Source organism: Lycorma delicatula, chromosome 3, assembly GCF_047948215.1.
Source record: "Lycorma delicatula isolate Av1 chromosome 3, ASM4794821v1, whole genome shotgun sequence".
Taxonomy (NCBI): Eukaryota; Metazoa; Arthropoda; class Insecta; order Hemiptera; family Fulgoridae; genus Lycorma; species Lycorma delicatula.
Genome location: NC_134457.1, coordinates 66,339,623 through 66,357,897, shown reverse-complemented (window position 1 = coordinate 66,357,897; position 18,275 = coordinate 66,339,623). Strand labels below are relative to the sequence as shown.

The window sequence follows — 18,275 nt, the reverse complement described above, 5'->3', positions numbered from 1 at the left end:
CTTGTTACTACGGAAGATATATGTCACTAGGTAAGTACTGGGCTGGTAAGTTCTGTGTTGTGAGTCTGTTTGTGTGATTTTTTACTCTTGGAGTTTCAATTAGAATTTCAATTAGTTTGAGGTTTTTTACCAGTAAAAACCTAATCACTGAATGCATCTCACAACTTGCAGGATTTTCCATTGAAGTACACATTTCAATAATTTAAAACAAACAAAGTAGAAAAATCACAGACCACACGCTACAACAGTTTGATGCATACAGAGTGTAGAAACGTTTTGATACCAAGATGGCGGCTCTATCCCCACCCATCACCATGCAAGGCATAAACTACAAGCGCACGCGCGCACACAAAACTTTAATAAAAAAAAATTTTTTTTTTCATGTTATTTTTCAAGAACTCAGATGATATATTTTTTAATTCCAATGTGAACACAGTTACTTTTACTGCTATTAAGTTAACTTGTTTTTCAATTTTTTTCCAGTTTTATTCACCCAATTTTCCTGCATATTTTAGTACATTACATATATTTTTGGTCAGTTGAAATTTTCTGAAATATTTAAGGGGTTAACTTTTGTGTTTATATTAGAGTAAAATATTGTTTTATAATATATAATGAAATAAACTGTAAGGTAGCTTCTTGAAAAATGAACTTTTGACTACATTTTATTATTTATTTTTCCTTAAAAACTAATTTGCATCAATGTGCCGCTTGGACTACAAGTAGCTTATATACCAAGGTGAAAGATGGTGTGTCTACACAAGCTGCAGGGTTGCCACATCTTGCAAAGAAAAATCAGTCTCATTACTTTATTGTCGCACCTCATATATATATATATATATATAAAAAACTTTCTGAAAATTCAAATAATTCATCAACATACTGACCACTGTGCCAATTAAACTCAAAAAACAACAAATGAACCACCAAGCACAGTAACAGAACAACCTAAAAAAACAATACCAATAGTCGACTTTTGCAAGATGCCACATCATCAGTCGGAACATAATTCTACAATTACATCAAAAAACAAAAACACAAAAGAAATAAAAATTCAGAAAACATAAACCCTAACAACCACAAAACGTGAACAACACAACTTCACTGCCATACTGGGAATGATGTAAATTTAAAACTTCATAAAACTATGTTCGTAAACATTGTTGCCAATTGCTACAATCAATCCAATATGTATTTAATTGAAGCATCATCTTCAAAAACAATCTGCTGGCTAATCATTTCATACTTTTAAATTTATAAGTACATTATCTTTCAAGTGTACTCATTTGTTTATTGTAGTAGGCAAACCATTTGCTGCAGTGTAAGCATAATATAAGTGATTATAATAATAATAATAATTTAGACATTTTGGAAATTGTAACAATAATAAAAAAACGAATGAATATACTTGAATTTTGGTGTGGGTTTTTCTGAATTTTTAAGTTTTTATTTCTTTTGTGTTTTTTGTTTTTGATATAATTGTAGAATTATTACCAACTGATGATACGTGATCCACAAAAGCTGACTATTGATATTTGTTTTGTTTTTAGGTTTTTCTGTTATTGTGTTTGGTGGTTAAGTTGTTTATATATATATTTTTATTATTATTTTTTTTTTTAACATACTATCTTACGTTTGGATAAATATATTCGATCAGCTTCTACCAAATCAATATATTATGTAAGACAACCTTACCTCATTTAATTTTTGTTTTCTTTGTTAATAGCATTTTCAAAACCTAATGATTTATCATCAGTTAATATAAATTATCTTGATTCAAGTATATCAGTCATAAATATATTTATTTATTTATATATCCTTGCCATTTATGCTAAGTGTATGTTAAGTATGTAAAATTTTGAAAATATGAGTTTAAGAAATAACAAATACTTACAAGATCCTTTATACATGGATTATAATACACTGTTTTTATTCAGGTAATTTTTAACCTACATATTAAAGGCAAACTTTTAATAATAGATAGATTTAACTTCTACAACAATTTCATTTTCAATACTATATTTGTATGTGTAATACATAGAATGGTAGCTATGTTAAGATTTAATTTTATATATTTTTTGGGTCAAGTATACAGTGTACAGTGTTTGGTTAGTTTTCATTTCTTTTAAAAAATCCTTGATTAGTCAAATAGTTGACTAAACATCAACCATTAGTTCCCTTACACAATTTATTTCAAAGTGGGTAATAAAACACCCTTGTGAGTGCTGGAGGCCTTCAAGGGGACGGTTGAAGGCTCACAGAAAATTGGAGGTGTTCAGGCAGTTTTGGAAGGCAAAAAAAACAACAAAAATTATGTTTTCCTGAGTTTTCAAACTAAAATTAAATACCTACTACACTAGTATAAAAAATTAAAGGGATACCTAAATTTTATGATAAAAAGTGATTGTATTCAAACTACTTTAACTTTTCAATCAAGAGGCTTAGAGATGAATAAAATAAAAATTAAAGCTTGAATACTCTTCTTTTTGACAGTATTCTTCAGATTTAAAAAATCATCAAATTAAAAAAAAAAATCAGTGGGAAGAAAAGTTTTAAAAATCTGAAAGTTATTCTTCATGTTTCATCGAGCGCATGGAGGGAACAAAATTTTTTTAAGTAAACTGCATTAAAATCAATAAACAGGTTAAGACTTTACCTTTAAATTCCTTTTTTTTGTATATTTTTCTACAATTTGTGTGAATACAAAAAATTACAATTGTATCTATATAGCATACAATTGTAATTTTCTTGAAAGCAGTTTTAATAAAAATACTTCCAAATATGATAAAATATGTGTTTTAATTGCTCTCATTTAAAAGAATTTATTTGTGTAAGTTTTTGTAGATTTAGTTTTTGTATAGATTTTTTTAAGTAAGTTTCAACTCAGGAATTGGATATGCCACATTTAAAAACAATAATTGTAATTGCTCTTTTAAGAGTGCATCTTAAAAACAGCAATTGCAATTATTATTTTTAACAAATGGTAAGTTTAAAAATTTTGGAGGCTGCTAGAAAATCATTGATTTTCAATGTGGACAATGGGTGAAAAAGTTTGAGAATCATTGCTTTAAATTATTTGATTACTTTCAGAAATAGTAGTATTCAAAATCCTGGTTTAGTTTATATATGATTGTGTCTTGCCTGTGTCATATTTTGTCAGCAAATTCAGACATTAATTCAATTTTTCACAAATTCATTTTTGTAAATACTTTCTATAATAATTGCAACTGTATAAAATAAATTTACTTTTAACCAATCTGAAGCAGACCCTGGCCATCTGGGATCTACGGTTCTTATCACTCCACTATCATGAGCCCATGAAGGCGATATACCAGATGTTCCTCTTGTAACGAGACGTGAAGTGTAATGATTTAGTCCAAAGAAATCGTAACTACCTGTAAAAATGCATATAAAAATAAATAATTGCTGAGTAACTGGTGGAATAATGCAATATACAACAAAACGATTTTTTTTTTATTTATGACAACTGACTGCTGAAGTTTTAAATCTTGAATATTTTAATAATATATGGCTTTACATTTCAAGTAGGTAGCAAAGATTTTACCAACTGATTCAAGTAATAACATTCACTAATCTGTTAGTTAATTTGTAAATTAAAATGTTCAGTATCTTATTAAATTTGCTTCACTAAGTAAAAAAAACCTTCTTAAGTAACAGCAAATATATATATTAGATATGTGTAATGTATAGACTTCTTACTCCTTTTCAACAAAATAAAGTGCAATTGTTTATCTAAAATCAAGACAGGGAGATAACAGTGTGTGATGCACTTAATTTGGCTTTACATACCTATAATATTCACTGATTGTGTTACTAAATGTTTTACTAAAAGTAGGAAATAATTAGATGGATGAGAGACATACTAGGGAAACTACTACTTCAATGTTAACTTTTCCTACTAAATCTGGATTAGGATATTTTTAAGAATGGAAAACTATTTTCAGGAATGCCTAGTGTCCCATTTATATTATGGTCTACAATCATTTTATTATGCCAATTAACTGACATCATGGGGCTAGGAAGTAATTTTTTTATTTTATAAACAGTCATTTTTTGTTGGCAGTGTTAATGAGATAACAAAGTACATCATTATGAGTTTGGAGTTGACTTTTTATATTTTTAATTGGTTAAATAAATATGAAAATAAGTAAGGAAGTATTTTGTTTTTAATAAGTAATATTAAAAGCAAAATAAATGTTAAAAGTAAAAATAATTTTAAATTTTCTAAGAGAAGGGATAAATTTTAAGTTCTCAGCATAAACAATACAAGGGAATCCAAGGTTGTTACATTACTAATGAGTGATATCATGGTCAAATAATTTTGTTGTTTAGATGTTATGAATGAAGCCTGAAAAATGAAAACGTACCTTTTAATTCTTCTACTTCTGCGGCAGTAAATGTTGGTAATCGAGATGAGGACCTCTTTTCAGCTTTACTATTCTCATCAATTTTTTGTCTCATAACAGGAGGGTAATCACCTTCTTTGCTGAATATTGGATGGGCAAACCAACCTAACTGGAAGAAGGAAGTATTAAAATTATGATTAAAATTTATATAAACTAAAAATGTAAAAAAAAATACACATAAATAAAAGTAATAATAATTCTTTATCTATGTAAGGAAGGGATGTGCATTTCTTTATATCTTTACCAATATACCCAATAAATATTAGTTAAAAATCACTAGTATATCTCATCCAAATAATAAATCGTTTTCATTCATGAAACAAAACACAATGAACTATTAACACAGATATTGTTTCGTGTAAGAGTAATATAGAGTCTTACAATAGCAGCGAATATTAAAAGAAATATTAAGAAACAAACAATAATGATCACAAAAGATATACAAAGTGTATCACAAAGTTCTCCCAGGACTTTCATAACCTAATCTACTCATGAAAATAATAGAAAAAGTTCATATAAACATATTTCCTAAAAATGCTTCGTTTGCAAGTTACAGCTAGTGAAAGATTTTGCTCGGATTCCAGCTACCCCGGTGAAAAGAGGTCAACATTTTTAGGATGTTAATTTAGGGGCAGAATTAGTAATTTTTTATGGTTAATGATTTCTTTATCGTTTGACTTGAAAAATAGAATAAAATAGGTCCTAAAACCATATCTGCAGTAGTTTCTGAGAGAGTGGGGTAAAAGCCCTATTTTTTATGTTTCACATACAACAACATTGTTAAATGGGTAATAAACACATAAAACTGTTAAACAAACTGTGTAGAGAATTTAATTTTGAACAAAACTGTGTAGAGAAGTTGAATAAAACAGAGAAAAGTTAGAAAAATTTTAATCTTATTTAGAAACTGTACATTACTACATTTGTCAGAAAAGTACTTATTTAATGTAAACAAAAACCAAATTCTTTTTTAGTGTCATGAAAAATTTGTAAACACAAAATTTACTGTTAAAAATTACTATAAAAAATTTAAAAAACTGGACATTATGCGACAACTGTAAAATAAAAATAAATAAATAAAAATTATTTAAAATATAATTTTTTTGTTAATGACAGAAATACACTAAATTTTTGAAACATTATTATTTTAAAATTGACAATAAAATAAGAACAGCTGATCAACAATGTGGAATACAGTATTATTGTTTAAATTGTTCTATAATGTACTTTGAGTATATTGGTACTGTGAACTGTGCTGTCGTTAGCGAAGTTTTTCTGTAAATTTTAGTTTGAACGTGATTGGTTTGCCATTGAAGTAATACCGTATTTATTTACAACAGAAGAGTACATTGATATGGTATTCATTTTGTCTGTAATGGTAATGCAACAGCTGCTGCAGTAGAATATGAAGTAAGTTTTCCAAACTACAGGATTCCAGATTGTGGGACTTTTTGTAATCTTTGGGGAAATAGTTCACTACCTAGTATTTGTAACAGCTATGAATGATCTGTCCAACACGACACTGTTATTGATGAAATTATTATCGATGCAGTTCAGCGCAGTCCAGGCATCAGTCCATGATGTCTTTCTAAGCAGGTTGGTGTTTCACATTCAATAGTTTGGAGACCATTTAAATAATCCTTATCATAAATTTATGATATCTAATTATCATAGTACATTTGTTTTCATCCACTGGAGATGGATGAAAAATATTGTATACAAAACAATAACGCATTCTTGTGAGAAATTATTTATCCACAATATAGATCTGGATGAACAACTTAAGGACAGTCCTGAAGAACTAACAAAAGTAATAAAGAAGCCTACCATAAATGGGTTGATGATCGTGGGCTCGTTTTTGAATACATTATAACTGGTACATATAATGCCACTTGGTCTAGTGTACTTGTTTCTAAATAAAATTGAATTTTTTTTAACTTTTCTTTGTTTTATTCAGAATTAAATTCTCTAAGTTTTGTTTTAATCTTATGAGTTTCTTACTCATTTGACAAAGTTATATATCATACATAAAAAATAGGGTTTTTTATCCTAATTTATTGGTTCTCACCCCAGATTTCTCAGAAATTACTGCAGATAAGGTTGTGGAACCTATTTTATCCTATTTTTAGAATACACCAAAACCATAAGGAATCAGTAATTCTGTCCCTTAATCAACGTCCTAAAAGTATCAGTATGACCTCATTTCACTAGAGTAGCTAATACCCGAGCAGAATCTTTCACTAGCCGCAACTCACAAAAGAAACATTTTAGGACATATGTTTATATGAACTTTATACATCATTTTCACGAGTACAATAGGACTATATCACTTTGTGTTACACCCTGCAAAATATGACAGACTAATAAAAACTATTGTTTTTTATTTAGTATAATCTCACTACTCCTTATTTACAGTCTTTAAAGTACTTCCTTCAACATAGAAAAGTGTCTAGAATTCCAGAAGTGTCTGAACATTCCAGAACATCATTTTGAACTCATGCTCTGATTAAACAAATATATGAATAAGTTATGTAAGTACACATTTGTACATTTTTCAACTTTTACTTAACAGTATGACATAAAAAAAGGCCCGTTTTACATTTTATTGTTATTGAAATGCTACATATGCATTTTAAAAAAGATCACATGTAAGAAATAATCTGTGAAAAGAGGTCTGATGTTTGCTGGGAACTGAACTGAAGTTAGTAAACTGAATTCAACTCTAGAAACCTGTGTGGTAACCACAGTTAATAATCAAATCTATCTAAATAACTAACTGGTACATAAAAAAATAAAGTGGAATATTTGTTTTTATTTCAAAAAGAAGGAAATATGATTTAATTTATTCTACTTAACAAAAATCAGACAACAGAATTTATAAAATTTACAATATATCTTAAATAACATTAAACAAATGAGAAATTATATATACTATAGATATAATAATAATATTTTATCAACTGTTTACAAAGAGATTGTAATTTAAAAAATTACTTTTAGTAAAGGTTCTCAACCTACTGAAAGTGGCATATCCCCCTTGTACATCCAGATAGAACTATAGTTAATTCTTTTAAGAATATCATCATATTCATCTGTACTACTATATAAATTTAAAGAACTTGATCAACTTAAGTACAGAACAATAAATAAATTAGGATGACACTTACCTTATTTTATCATATATACAAAAACGTTTTCACGAATTTCTCGCATCCTCAGTTGTAACCCAATTTTTTAAATCCACGTTAAATTACATATTACACATAAACATTATCAAGAATAATAACATTTTTTTTCTTTTTTATAAAGTACAATAAAAACTTAGTGAAATTCATTTTTTTAAATAGAAATAGCAATAATTAAAAATTACATATATAGAAATTTGATGTCAATTGATAAAAATATTAAAATTAAAAATTAATTAGATAATAAATAAATAGGTTAAAATAGAATAAATATACATTGGCTAGCCAATGTTACATTACTATACAGATTTGAAATAGATTGAATTATACATTAACAATTTCTGAAAAAGTGCTGTCATCTATTACAGCTTTTATAATCGTGTCATATATAAAATATCAAATACAAAATTCCTCCAAAGTGTCTTAACCCCTATTCCTTGCATTCGTATTATTTGCATATTACTTGCATTATATTTTTTGATTTCTAATATTTTCAGATTTGTTTGAATTTCAGATATTGAATGTTTATTATTAATAAGATGGTCAGAATATTAGAGAAACCCAGTTTTCCATTTTTATAAAATATAAAAAATTCAAAAAAATAATTTTGAAAGATCTAGTAGTTTTAATTTTGTATTTGATATATTTTATATATGGCACGATTATAAAAGATGCAGTAGATGACAGCACTTTTCCAAAAATTGTTAATGTATAATAATTCAATCTTTCAAATCTGTACAGTAATATAACATTGGCTAGCCAGACCATATGTATATTTATTCTATTTTAATCTACTTATTTATTATCTAATTTTTAATTTTAATATTTTCATCAATTAACATCATATTTCTATGGATGTAATTTTTAATTTTTGATTTTAAATGTTAAAAAATATTTAATTTTAATTTCAATTTTATCTTTAAATTATTGATTTTTATAATTTATATTTAAAAAAAGAATTTTAACAAAGTTTTTATTGTATTTTATAAACAAGAGAAAAAAAAATTATTATTCTTGATAATGTTTACGTGTAATATGTAATTTGACGTGAACAATTTAAAAAAATGTATGACAACTGAGGATGCGAGAAATTCGCGAAAACATTTTTATATATATGATGATATAAGGTAAGTGTCATCATACTTTATTTATTGTTCTGTACTGAGGTTGACTGAGTTCTTTAAATTTAGAACTATAGTTATATAAAACAATACTAAAAAATAATACAGACATATATACATTAAATTTTGGATACTTCAAATAAATATATTGATACATAGAAAACAGACATGAAGTTTTTTAATAATTTTTTTAAAAATAAAATCTTAATAATATATCTTATAAAATTTTCAACATTTTAATGAGCAATCATTTGTTTTGAACATCTGATATAAGATAGGAAGAGTGATGATTGATAGACACAAACTTGAGTTTCAATATTGCGTTTTATCACTCATTTTTAATACAATAATCAGTAGTAGTGTTACCATTCTAATGACTATTAAGACTTCATGATGTACCCCAAAACTATCATTTGCTACCTCAAGAGGTAAATGTACCCCTGGTTGAAAAGTATTGCTTTATAGGTTTTCAATTTTGAAATAATATATGACATCATAAAAAGATAGCAAGAAATAGTCTTTTCATTATGTCATAGTACTCAAGATATATTTATTATACAAAATAAAAACCAGAAAAAATCTTAAAGAAGGCAAATAATTTAAAAGACCCCTGGGGGGTTTAAAAGGCAGTGAAAACATTCATTATTGTCGTATGTGAAAAGCAAGACTGAATCCATTTTATAAGCGACCTATATAATAAATACTACATTTACCATTACTGAATTCTAATTTCAAATAAATTTTATTTTTTAAAATTAAATCTATTTATAATCCCGCTTTCAGGGTAAACCCTTTTTTAACTGAATGATAAAACTCCAATACATTATGTATAAGTAAAACAAATTTTTTTGACATATTGAATGCTGCAAGCGTAATTGTATCAGTTCTCTAAATTATTTTAACAGGTTTTATTGAATCCCAGCCAGTTTAGATGCGTGTTTTTGTGCTATGTAGATCATTAACGTTTTTCCTGCTAAGTAGCAAAGGTCAATTTTAGCTAACTCTTACAGAAAGGCTGTATAATTCTTTGAAACTTAACTTCCGATGCTATTTTTTTCTGTTGTTTTTAAATAATAGTTAATAATCTTATTACATATGAAATTTTAATAATTGCTTGTAATTCCCTGGATTTAAATTTAAAAAAGACACAAGAACAATACATTATTTTGAATATATTTGATTACAGCATTATTATTACTCAAAATATAGTTTTTTTTTAAAGAAGAAAAAATATTATAAAATATAAATTTTTTTCTGTAAAAAAACTTTTTAAAGCAAAAGAATAGTTAATAGTCCAAAAATTTTTGAATTTGGCCGAAAAATTAAAATTCTTTAATCATTTATACTTATGTTTTTCTCATAAAAGAGAAAAACAATCAGTCCAAGGTCATGTTAATAAAATAATCCTTAAGTTAATGGAAGGAAATTTAGATAAGGGTTATTCTTTTTATATGTATAGCTACTATAAGAGCATGGCCTTGTCCAAAAAGTTTTAAAAAGAAGGATTTATATATCACCGACATATTTAAAACTAATCACAAAGGAAATCCCTCCCATTATGAAATTTTAATTAAATAAAAACCAAACTGCCAAACGTTTTACAAACAATAGCATATGTGTGTTTTAAACAGAGTGGTTACAGAGATGTAGTGGTGATATGCTCTGAATTTGGAGCAGAACTATCAATCGCAAGGTGTCATGCTGTTGAATCAGCAGTTGATATACACAACTAAGTGATGGGTGTAATTTGATTAGATTTTGATCAGTTGATGTAGTATCCAATAGAGGAAAACCTATGAAAAGGTAAAAGAAGGTGTTGGCAACCCACTTTTATATCATTTTTTCCATCTTTTACTTGTAAACAGTTATTTTCTTTATAAAAATATGAATCCAAATTCAAAAGTCTCATCATAAAATTTACTACTGCATGCAACAAATTCCTGATCCTTCCATCATTTCAATAAACAAAAGTTAGTAGAATTTCCACTTTGACACAACTAAAATATGAACCCAAAACCTTTGACGTAGTGGACAAAAATCAGGACTATGAAAATACTGTCAGGTGTATACAAAGAACAAAATTGGTCCGATCTATATACTTTCTATTATAGCTATAGCTGTCACATAGAAGCAATAGAGCTTTATAACAGGAGAAGATTTTGGCTCTATTCTAAGTGAGTCCTGAATGAAACTGCATAAAAACACAAAGTAACAAAAACATGTATAATATGGTTTAGTAACTTCCGATTGACACAAAGATCATGGAATTAACTATTAGTATGCAAGGCTGTGCTGCTTTATTGGTGAGTGGCTGGTAAAGGCCAGATTCTTTTTGATGACATCAGTAATATTGAAAATAGCCTAACATATATAACTTTAATTTGTGTCAGAACAAAAATTAAATATAATAATTCACTCAAATTAAATTTTTCTGACACTATACTGATATAACATTCATTAAAACTCAAGAGATTTGCCTATAAAGAAAGATTAGTACAATTAACACTATAATTTATAAAAGAAAGTCATATTAAAACTCAGTAAAGTATGTATCAAATGGAACAGAAAAAGAAAACTATCGTAATATGATGGTATAACTGGAATTTATAGAAATAAATGTACACAAGTAAAGAAAATATCTAAATATTTGGGGGAGGTCTATGTCCCACAGTGAGGCATTAATGCCTGATAATAATAATTGTAAAAATGCAAAAAGTAATCTTTGTTTTAAATTTATAAATACTTTACCATAAACTGTAAACTAATCTCAGCAGCTTCTCTGTCTGACACAGAAACTGATTTAGGAATTGCAAAATCTGTATCAAGTGTAATTCCAATTTTTCCTAATAAAAAAAAAAATTAACATTATAGAAATAAACAGAGAATGAAGTAAAGTAAAATATTTTTTAAACAGAGTATAAAGTAACATAAAATATTTTTTTAAAAAATCAATGTAAAATATTCTTTATTTTTTTTCAATAACACATTTTATAAATTTGAAAACTGTCAAATCTGTAGTCACTTTGAGTTCCAGGCACAAATATTCCTTAAGGTTTCTGCAAGCAATCTGGCAACAAAGTTAGAATCCCATATAACTTAATTTTATCATTACAATGTCTTTAAAGCCTAATGATAAATTACATACTTAAATCTATTTTTCAATTATAGTTTACCATTCTATACTAGGATACTCATAAATTTTTGTGTCAGTAAATGCAATTTTTTTATTTCTTTTTTTTTAGCAAATATTATTTACTATTTACAGAATTAAATAAATCTAGATTGTATAATATTTTATTGCTATCATTACTATAGGCTTAATGATGGCCTAGGAAATGTTTGTACATAAGCTTTTTACATAGGCTTTTTCTGTAATTAATTTTTTTTCTGTGCCATTAAATCTAATATTTTTTGCTACAAAAAACAATTATAAGCATTAAGTTATTTTACAATTCATTATTTTAGAACTATTTTAGAAGATTCTTTCAATATAAAATTGCTGCTGATAAAATTGTTCTTTTTTCTCACTAGAACTTCTGCAATTCTATTCTGTATTCTACTTCAATGCTATGATTACAATACCGAATTATCCATTAAGAGATGTCATTTTGAATTCTGTGCTATTTTTCAACAATCAAAATCTCAGGATAATCTCAGGTTATCTCATAAAATAGAGATATCAATTGGCTACCTAGATGTATGATCAAACACCTCTTGACTTCTTCCTTTTGAACTTTGGGAAAGAAAAAGTTTGTCAACAACATACAAACAGTTCAAGTACTTAAAGATAATATACAAGCAGTTGCTCACAGAATACCACTGTGATTATGTGAAAAAATAATGCAGAAATTCTTTCACAATATTAACATTTGTAACAAAACTGAGGTGACCATTTATCAGATACTGTTATTTACATTTAATTGTAAATTTTGTATTTTAGATTGAAATAAAGATAACGACAACTTTTCAAAATAATATGTTTTATTAATAATCTGAAATGACAATCTCTTAATGGAAACCCCTTTATATTAATAAGAATTGACTTTTTTATTATGGCTTTAATTTAAAATACTGACTGACAAAGTTTTATGTAAGTGATTTATAAAATTCTGAATATCAATTCCTAAATTAAAAAAAATTAAAATTGAAGGTATTTTAATAAAACTTTCTTCTTTAATTTACTGCTTACTTTTCTTTTATATGTAATATAATTTGTTAATGTAATTTATTAATTTAATTGATTTGTTAATATTTTTAGATTTAGAAAATTAAATTTTTTATATAAGCATATGTAATAGTGAAAATACTTAACATTTAGAAATACAGGATAAAATGAAAATAATCTTTACCATTTTGTGATGGTCTAAATTCTTTGTCATAAACATGATAAGCCTTGGCATGGGCCCTTAGCAAAGTGTGAGCTGCCAAATATTCACCAACACCATGAATGTCCAAAACAGGTGCATATTCTTTATCACCATAACCTTGTACCACTTCAAAAGGCTCATTGATTGTTATCCAAAGTTTAACCTAAACAACAAAGAAATATGATAACTATATCAGTGATATTACCATTTCTTTAAGAAAAAAACTTTGAAAGCCAAAAGAAAATAAAACTCAGTATGATTTTTTCCTGTTCACAAAATTGAAGAATTGGCTAGCTACTCAACACTTAAAAAGCAATGATGAACTCGTGGATGGAGTTAATGAATGGATGGGTACTTTGGGGCACCATTCTTTGAAGAGGGAATAGACAAGCTGTTATCATGATATGGCAAGTATTTGAATTTGGGCGAGGACTGTGGAAAATAGTTTACTCTTTTATATAATAAACTTTTTCAGTATATTTTTTTTATTTTTATCACTTAACCAGAGGTTAATTTATAAATAGCACTCTTATTTATTATATCTACCTACAGTATTAAAGTTAAATCACTTGGTTTAACAGGCTAACTGCTCTCAATGTTCACCACTTGTACCCCAGATGTTGAAACAATGTTCAGTTGATTATCAGTCACCGATATTGAACTAGGTGATTTTTTGTTTTTTCTTTTTTCAAGTTCCTAAAAAGCGATTTTGGGAATGAACAGTCTCCCTGAAATCCATATATATTAAAAAGAAAGTAAGGCTGTGGGACCCATCAATCACATTTCTTTTCCTTCTTTATCTTCCTTAGTAAGTTTACAATAAGAGTACAATAAAAATATTTGTACCAGACAGAAAGCAACAGAGTTAAAACCAGTGATCAATCATTCAAAATAATTGCCTAATTTTCTTGTATATTTATCTGACATTCAGAGATAAAATGTTTGAATAAGAACATAAAGTAAATTTGTAATTGTAAATTTAATTAATAAGTAATTAATTTAATTTTTAAAGTAATACATTATTTGTAACTCAAATAAATATACTGCTTATTAAAATAACTATAAGTAATTAAAAACTTTATAAGAAATATTTTCTAATTTACTAAAATTCCCATAATAAAACAATTATACAGATATAACAAAGTTATGTTCAATAAAGTTAATTACAAAGTACTTAGAATAGTCATCAAAACACTTCACAAAAAATGGCATACTGGCATACTGTCTAATTAAAAAAAAAAAAAAAAAAATGAGTTTCCTTATCTTTCTTTTCTTAAGCTGCATTCTATATGATTTTTGAGCTAACCTTTGGCCTTCTCCTTCAATATTAACCAATTTCAAATAGTACATTACTTCACAGGTTTTAGTGTGTGCTGTCTGGTAATTAGTTTTTGGTGTAACAAAACACCAATAACAGAAAAAGAAAATCATGCAATAATTAAGACTACAAAAAGTAGCAAGCAGCTCTATTAATTTATAAGCAACCACAACAAAAAGTTAACTAGTTGTAATGCAATTATCTGGTCAAAGAAAGTAATATTTTATAGATGATAGTCTATCATTCATTTTTTGCTTCATTTTATAAGAGATATAACAAATAAATAAATCATTATTAAGAAAATCAAGTAGAAACATTAGAATGCTGAACGTTCTGCTTAAATGCAGAACGATGTAAAAAATTAATAATAAACTATTGTAGTTGCTTAGAGGTATACTGATATTTTTTGCATTGTATGAGCCATCTTGAGATCATTCAATCCCAAAGACATCTACACTTGGAAGCTACTGAGAGCAATCTGTTCTAGAAGCAATCAACACATTAAGTATATGTTGCCTACTAGTTTGGATCATGATCTCACTTTGCATCTACAAAAACTTAAGAACTAACCTTTTACAAGATGTAAACAAAACAGAAGTTCATGTGATACTTGACTGAAGATGTAGAGGGTGAGATGAACAAGTAGACACAAGTATATTTATCATCCTGCTGTTACAAGCTACGAGTAAACATGCACCAAAGTTCTGGTATGTTTTAGTGATTTTGTGGCATAAATTTCTCATTAGTTGGATTTCTATTTTCAAAGATTAGTTTTGTTTGGATATTTAATTCAACCAGTTTTAATAACAATATCTTACAAATTTTATAACATTACAGCAAATGACATTTGTGAGTGAGTAAACCAACAAGGAGATTTTTTCTGTAAGATGTTGCAGAAACACATAGAAAATATATTCCTGGTGTATTTATGTAATACTTTGGTAATAAATTCTGAGATTAAGATAAAACCTGGTTAGCTCCAGTAAGTGTATATTGTGTACAGTTAATCTAATAGAATGGAAAAACAAAAATAACGGCTATTCCAGTAAGATAAGATTCCAGTAAGTAAGATATTCCAGTAAGTTAGAGGCTCAATATAGCAAGTTACCTTGGTTTTTTATAACATACTTGGATAATTGATTACAAATTTGTACTCAAGTAAGTACATGATTGAGACCTTATTTGGATGATAACCTGAATGAGTGATCTGTCACTTAAGATTTCATTTACACTTTTTGCAAGGCTTTAAGGAAATAGAAATGATTACATTGCATTTTATTCAGAGTTCCTAAAATTTTAACTAGAAACTGTTTTAAATCTACTTCAAACATTTTGACTGATATTCTTACCTGGGAGGAAATATTTCGTTATTTCAGAGGAAGAGACTAGTCAAGGAGAGCATTAGGAAGAATCCCTAGATGTTATTTTGAAATATAAACACAAAAAGGAAATTATTAAACAAAAACTTTAGGTAACAATCTGCTACATGGTACCAGAGGTTATTAATATTACAACAGTTGAATACATTCTCAAATATATAATAAAGTTTAAATATATGGGCAATTATTTCACTGGATGTGGGAGAAACAGGAGAGGTATAAGGCAGGAAATTTGGGAATCCAATGTCACATTTCATAATAAGATGCAACAAATCACTTCAGAGTCACAGTTTGGATATGAAAAATAAATTAATAAAGAACTATATGTGCATATTTACTTTATATTGTATTGAAACACGGGAAGATATGAGGGAAGAGTCTTGTGGCTTCTGAAGTATGGTGTTGGAAGAGAATGTTGTAAGTAATCTGGAATAAATGAATAGCAATGAGATGACACGGTACTTCTTCATAGCACCTTCTACATATTTAAATACCTCTTAAAAAAGTTAAAAAAACAGAAGACATGCTTGGTTAGGGAAATTTAGATACAATGATTTTACAGTTAATATTCTAGATGTAGTAATGCCCAGACAATGGGCTAGAGAACAACCTCAACTGCAATTTTAAGCAAAAGAACTGGAACTGACATTATGAAGCAAGAAAGTGAATGGCTAGTAATATATTAAATCAACAAAAAATTAAATTGTACTAATGAGAAAAATAATTTTAAATAACTATTAATAATAAAAATTAGTTAACTCTCAATCTGTGCACTACGTAAGACTTCTTAAAAACCTAATAATGTATATACATTATACGTAAATGCATTGCATTATTGAATAAATTCTCATTTATTTGTTTTAATTTAGAAACTGCAGGCTAACTACTAAATTACAGTCACTTATAAAAGAATTTTATTTTATATGAAAACTCCCATGCCTGACCAGAATTTGAACCCAAAATTTCTGGATTAAAGACAGAGATGCCATCTTTCTCACATGGAGATGGGCAAACCTCTGTTGTAATATTCATATCTGGTTTTTATTTACAAGCCAGACATGAAGAAAATTAATTTTTGTTGAATACAGTTACACTTATACTTGCATTACTGGAAGAAGTGTGCAAAAGCCATGTGCCCTTTCCTCTGAATAATTGAAAATGAACCACCATAATCTTTAGTAATTGCTGTCAAAATTTTCTGATGATATTTCAGTTTGTTATACCAGTGGGAATAAAAAAGCTAACATGTTGTTGTATGTACAGTGTGATCTGTTACTATTAAAATGTCTTTGCTATAGAATATTAGAGGAAAAGCTAAAAGAACATTTCTAGTGTACAGAAAAAAAAATTTGAGAAAAAGTTAAAATTAAAATAGATTATTAGTTGAAATTATATTGATAAGGATAAATTCTTTGTTGCAGAACTATTTTCCACATATTCACTGCTATCAGGAAAAATCTTATAACAATTTTAGTGAAGAATATCAGCTGAAGCTTTGCTGAAAGCTTTACAAGCAGTGCAACTAATAGTCCTTTTCCTGAAGTTAACTACAAAGAAGTCTAGATATTTAAAGTAATCAGAAGTGGATTTAAAGTATTTTAGAAGGAAAAGCAGAAATAATTAAAACAACTGTAATAATGACAAACAAAAAAGTAGGGACTTTTTATTTTAACTATTTAAATAAGTATGTTTATTGAAATAAATATGTTTTACAATAAAACAAAATAATGTGATGTTATCCTATTCAGGAAACCAAAATTGTTTTTGAAAAAAAAAATCATATATGTACTCTCTCAGTTTTACCTTGAGCACAGTATTATACATGACATATGTTTTCATAAATATACTTAAAAATTTTAATTAAGAAAGCTATTTGTTTATTTATCATGTTTTAAAGAAAGTTTGAGGGTTTTAATTACATAAAAGACAATGTTTAAATTTTATTTGCACCCTTTTTCTAGCAAATCCTCAATTTATGCTGAATCTGACCTTATCACCAAGTCTTGAAAAGACAACTCTGGCAAATTTCTCAAAATAATCAGCCATAAGTGGATTAACCCATCCTCCCAGCTTTGATAGTGGATAAGGAAGATCCCAATGATATAAAGTGACCTAGAAATAAAGCAAACAAGTAAAATTAATATGTTTTCAATTGGTTGTGATATAATACCATTATTTCAATACTATTACTACTTCAACACTAACTCTTTAATACTTTTCAAGTATTTGTATAATACATCAGTACTTTCAAAAATTCCTTTTCAGTATTTTACATTATATGCATAAATATATATCTACATTATATATATAATTGTACGTGTGTAAAATATTGACTTACTCTATATTGAAGAAACAATTTAATTATTCTAAAAAAAAAAACAAAAGCAATAAATATTACACAGTTTGGTAATAAAAATAGTTTTACAAATCACATATATTACAGTTTTTAATTAATTATAAACTATTACATATCAGTAA

General features: G+C 27.0%; 1 protein-coding gene across 1 annotated transcript in view; it reads right to left on the bottom strand.

Moving 5' to 3' along the window:
- Positions 1 to 18,275, bottom strand: part of LOC142321140 (lactase/phlorizin hydrolase-like) — a 122,791-nt gene that overhangs the window by 7,710 nt on the left and 96,806 nt on the right. Inside the window, exons 18-22 of the mRNA XM_075359133.1 lie at positions 17,787 to 17,909; positions 13,083 to 13,263; positions 11,482 to 11,576; positions 4,389 to 4,536; positions 3,247 to 3,395 (exon numbers count right to left, since the gene is read on the bottom strand). Coding sequence (XP_075215248.1) covers positions 3,247 to 3,395; positions 4,389 to 4,536; positions 11,482 to 11,576; positions 13,083 to 13,263; positions 17,787 to 17,909 — 696 coding nt within the window. The remainder of the gene's footprint in view (positions 1 to 3,246; positions 3,396 to 4,388; positions 4,537 to 11,481; positions 11,577 to 13,082; positions 13,264 to 17,786; positions 17,910 to 18,275) is intronic.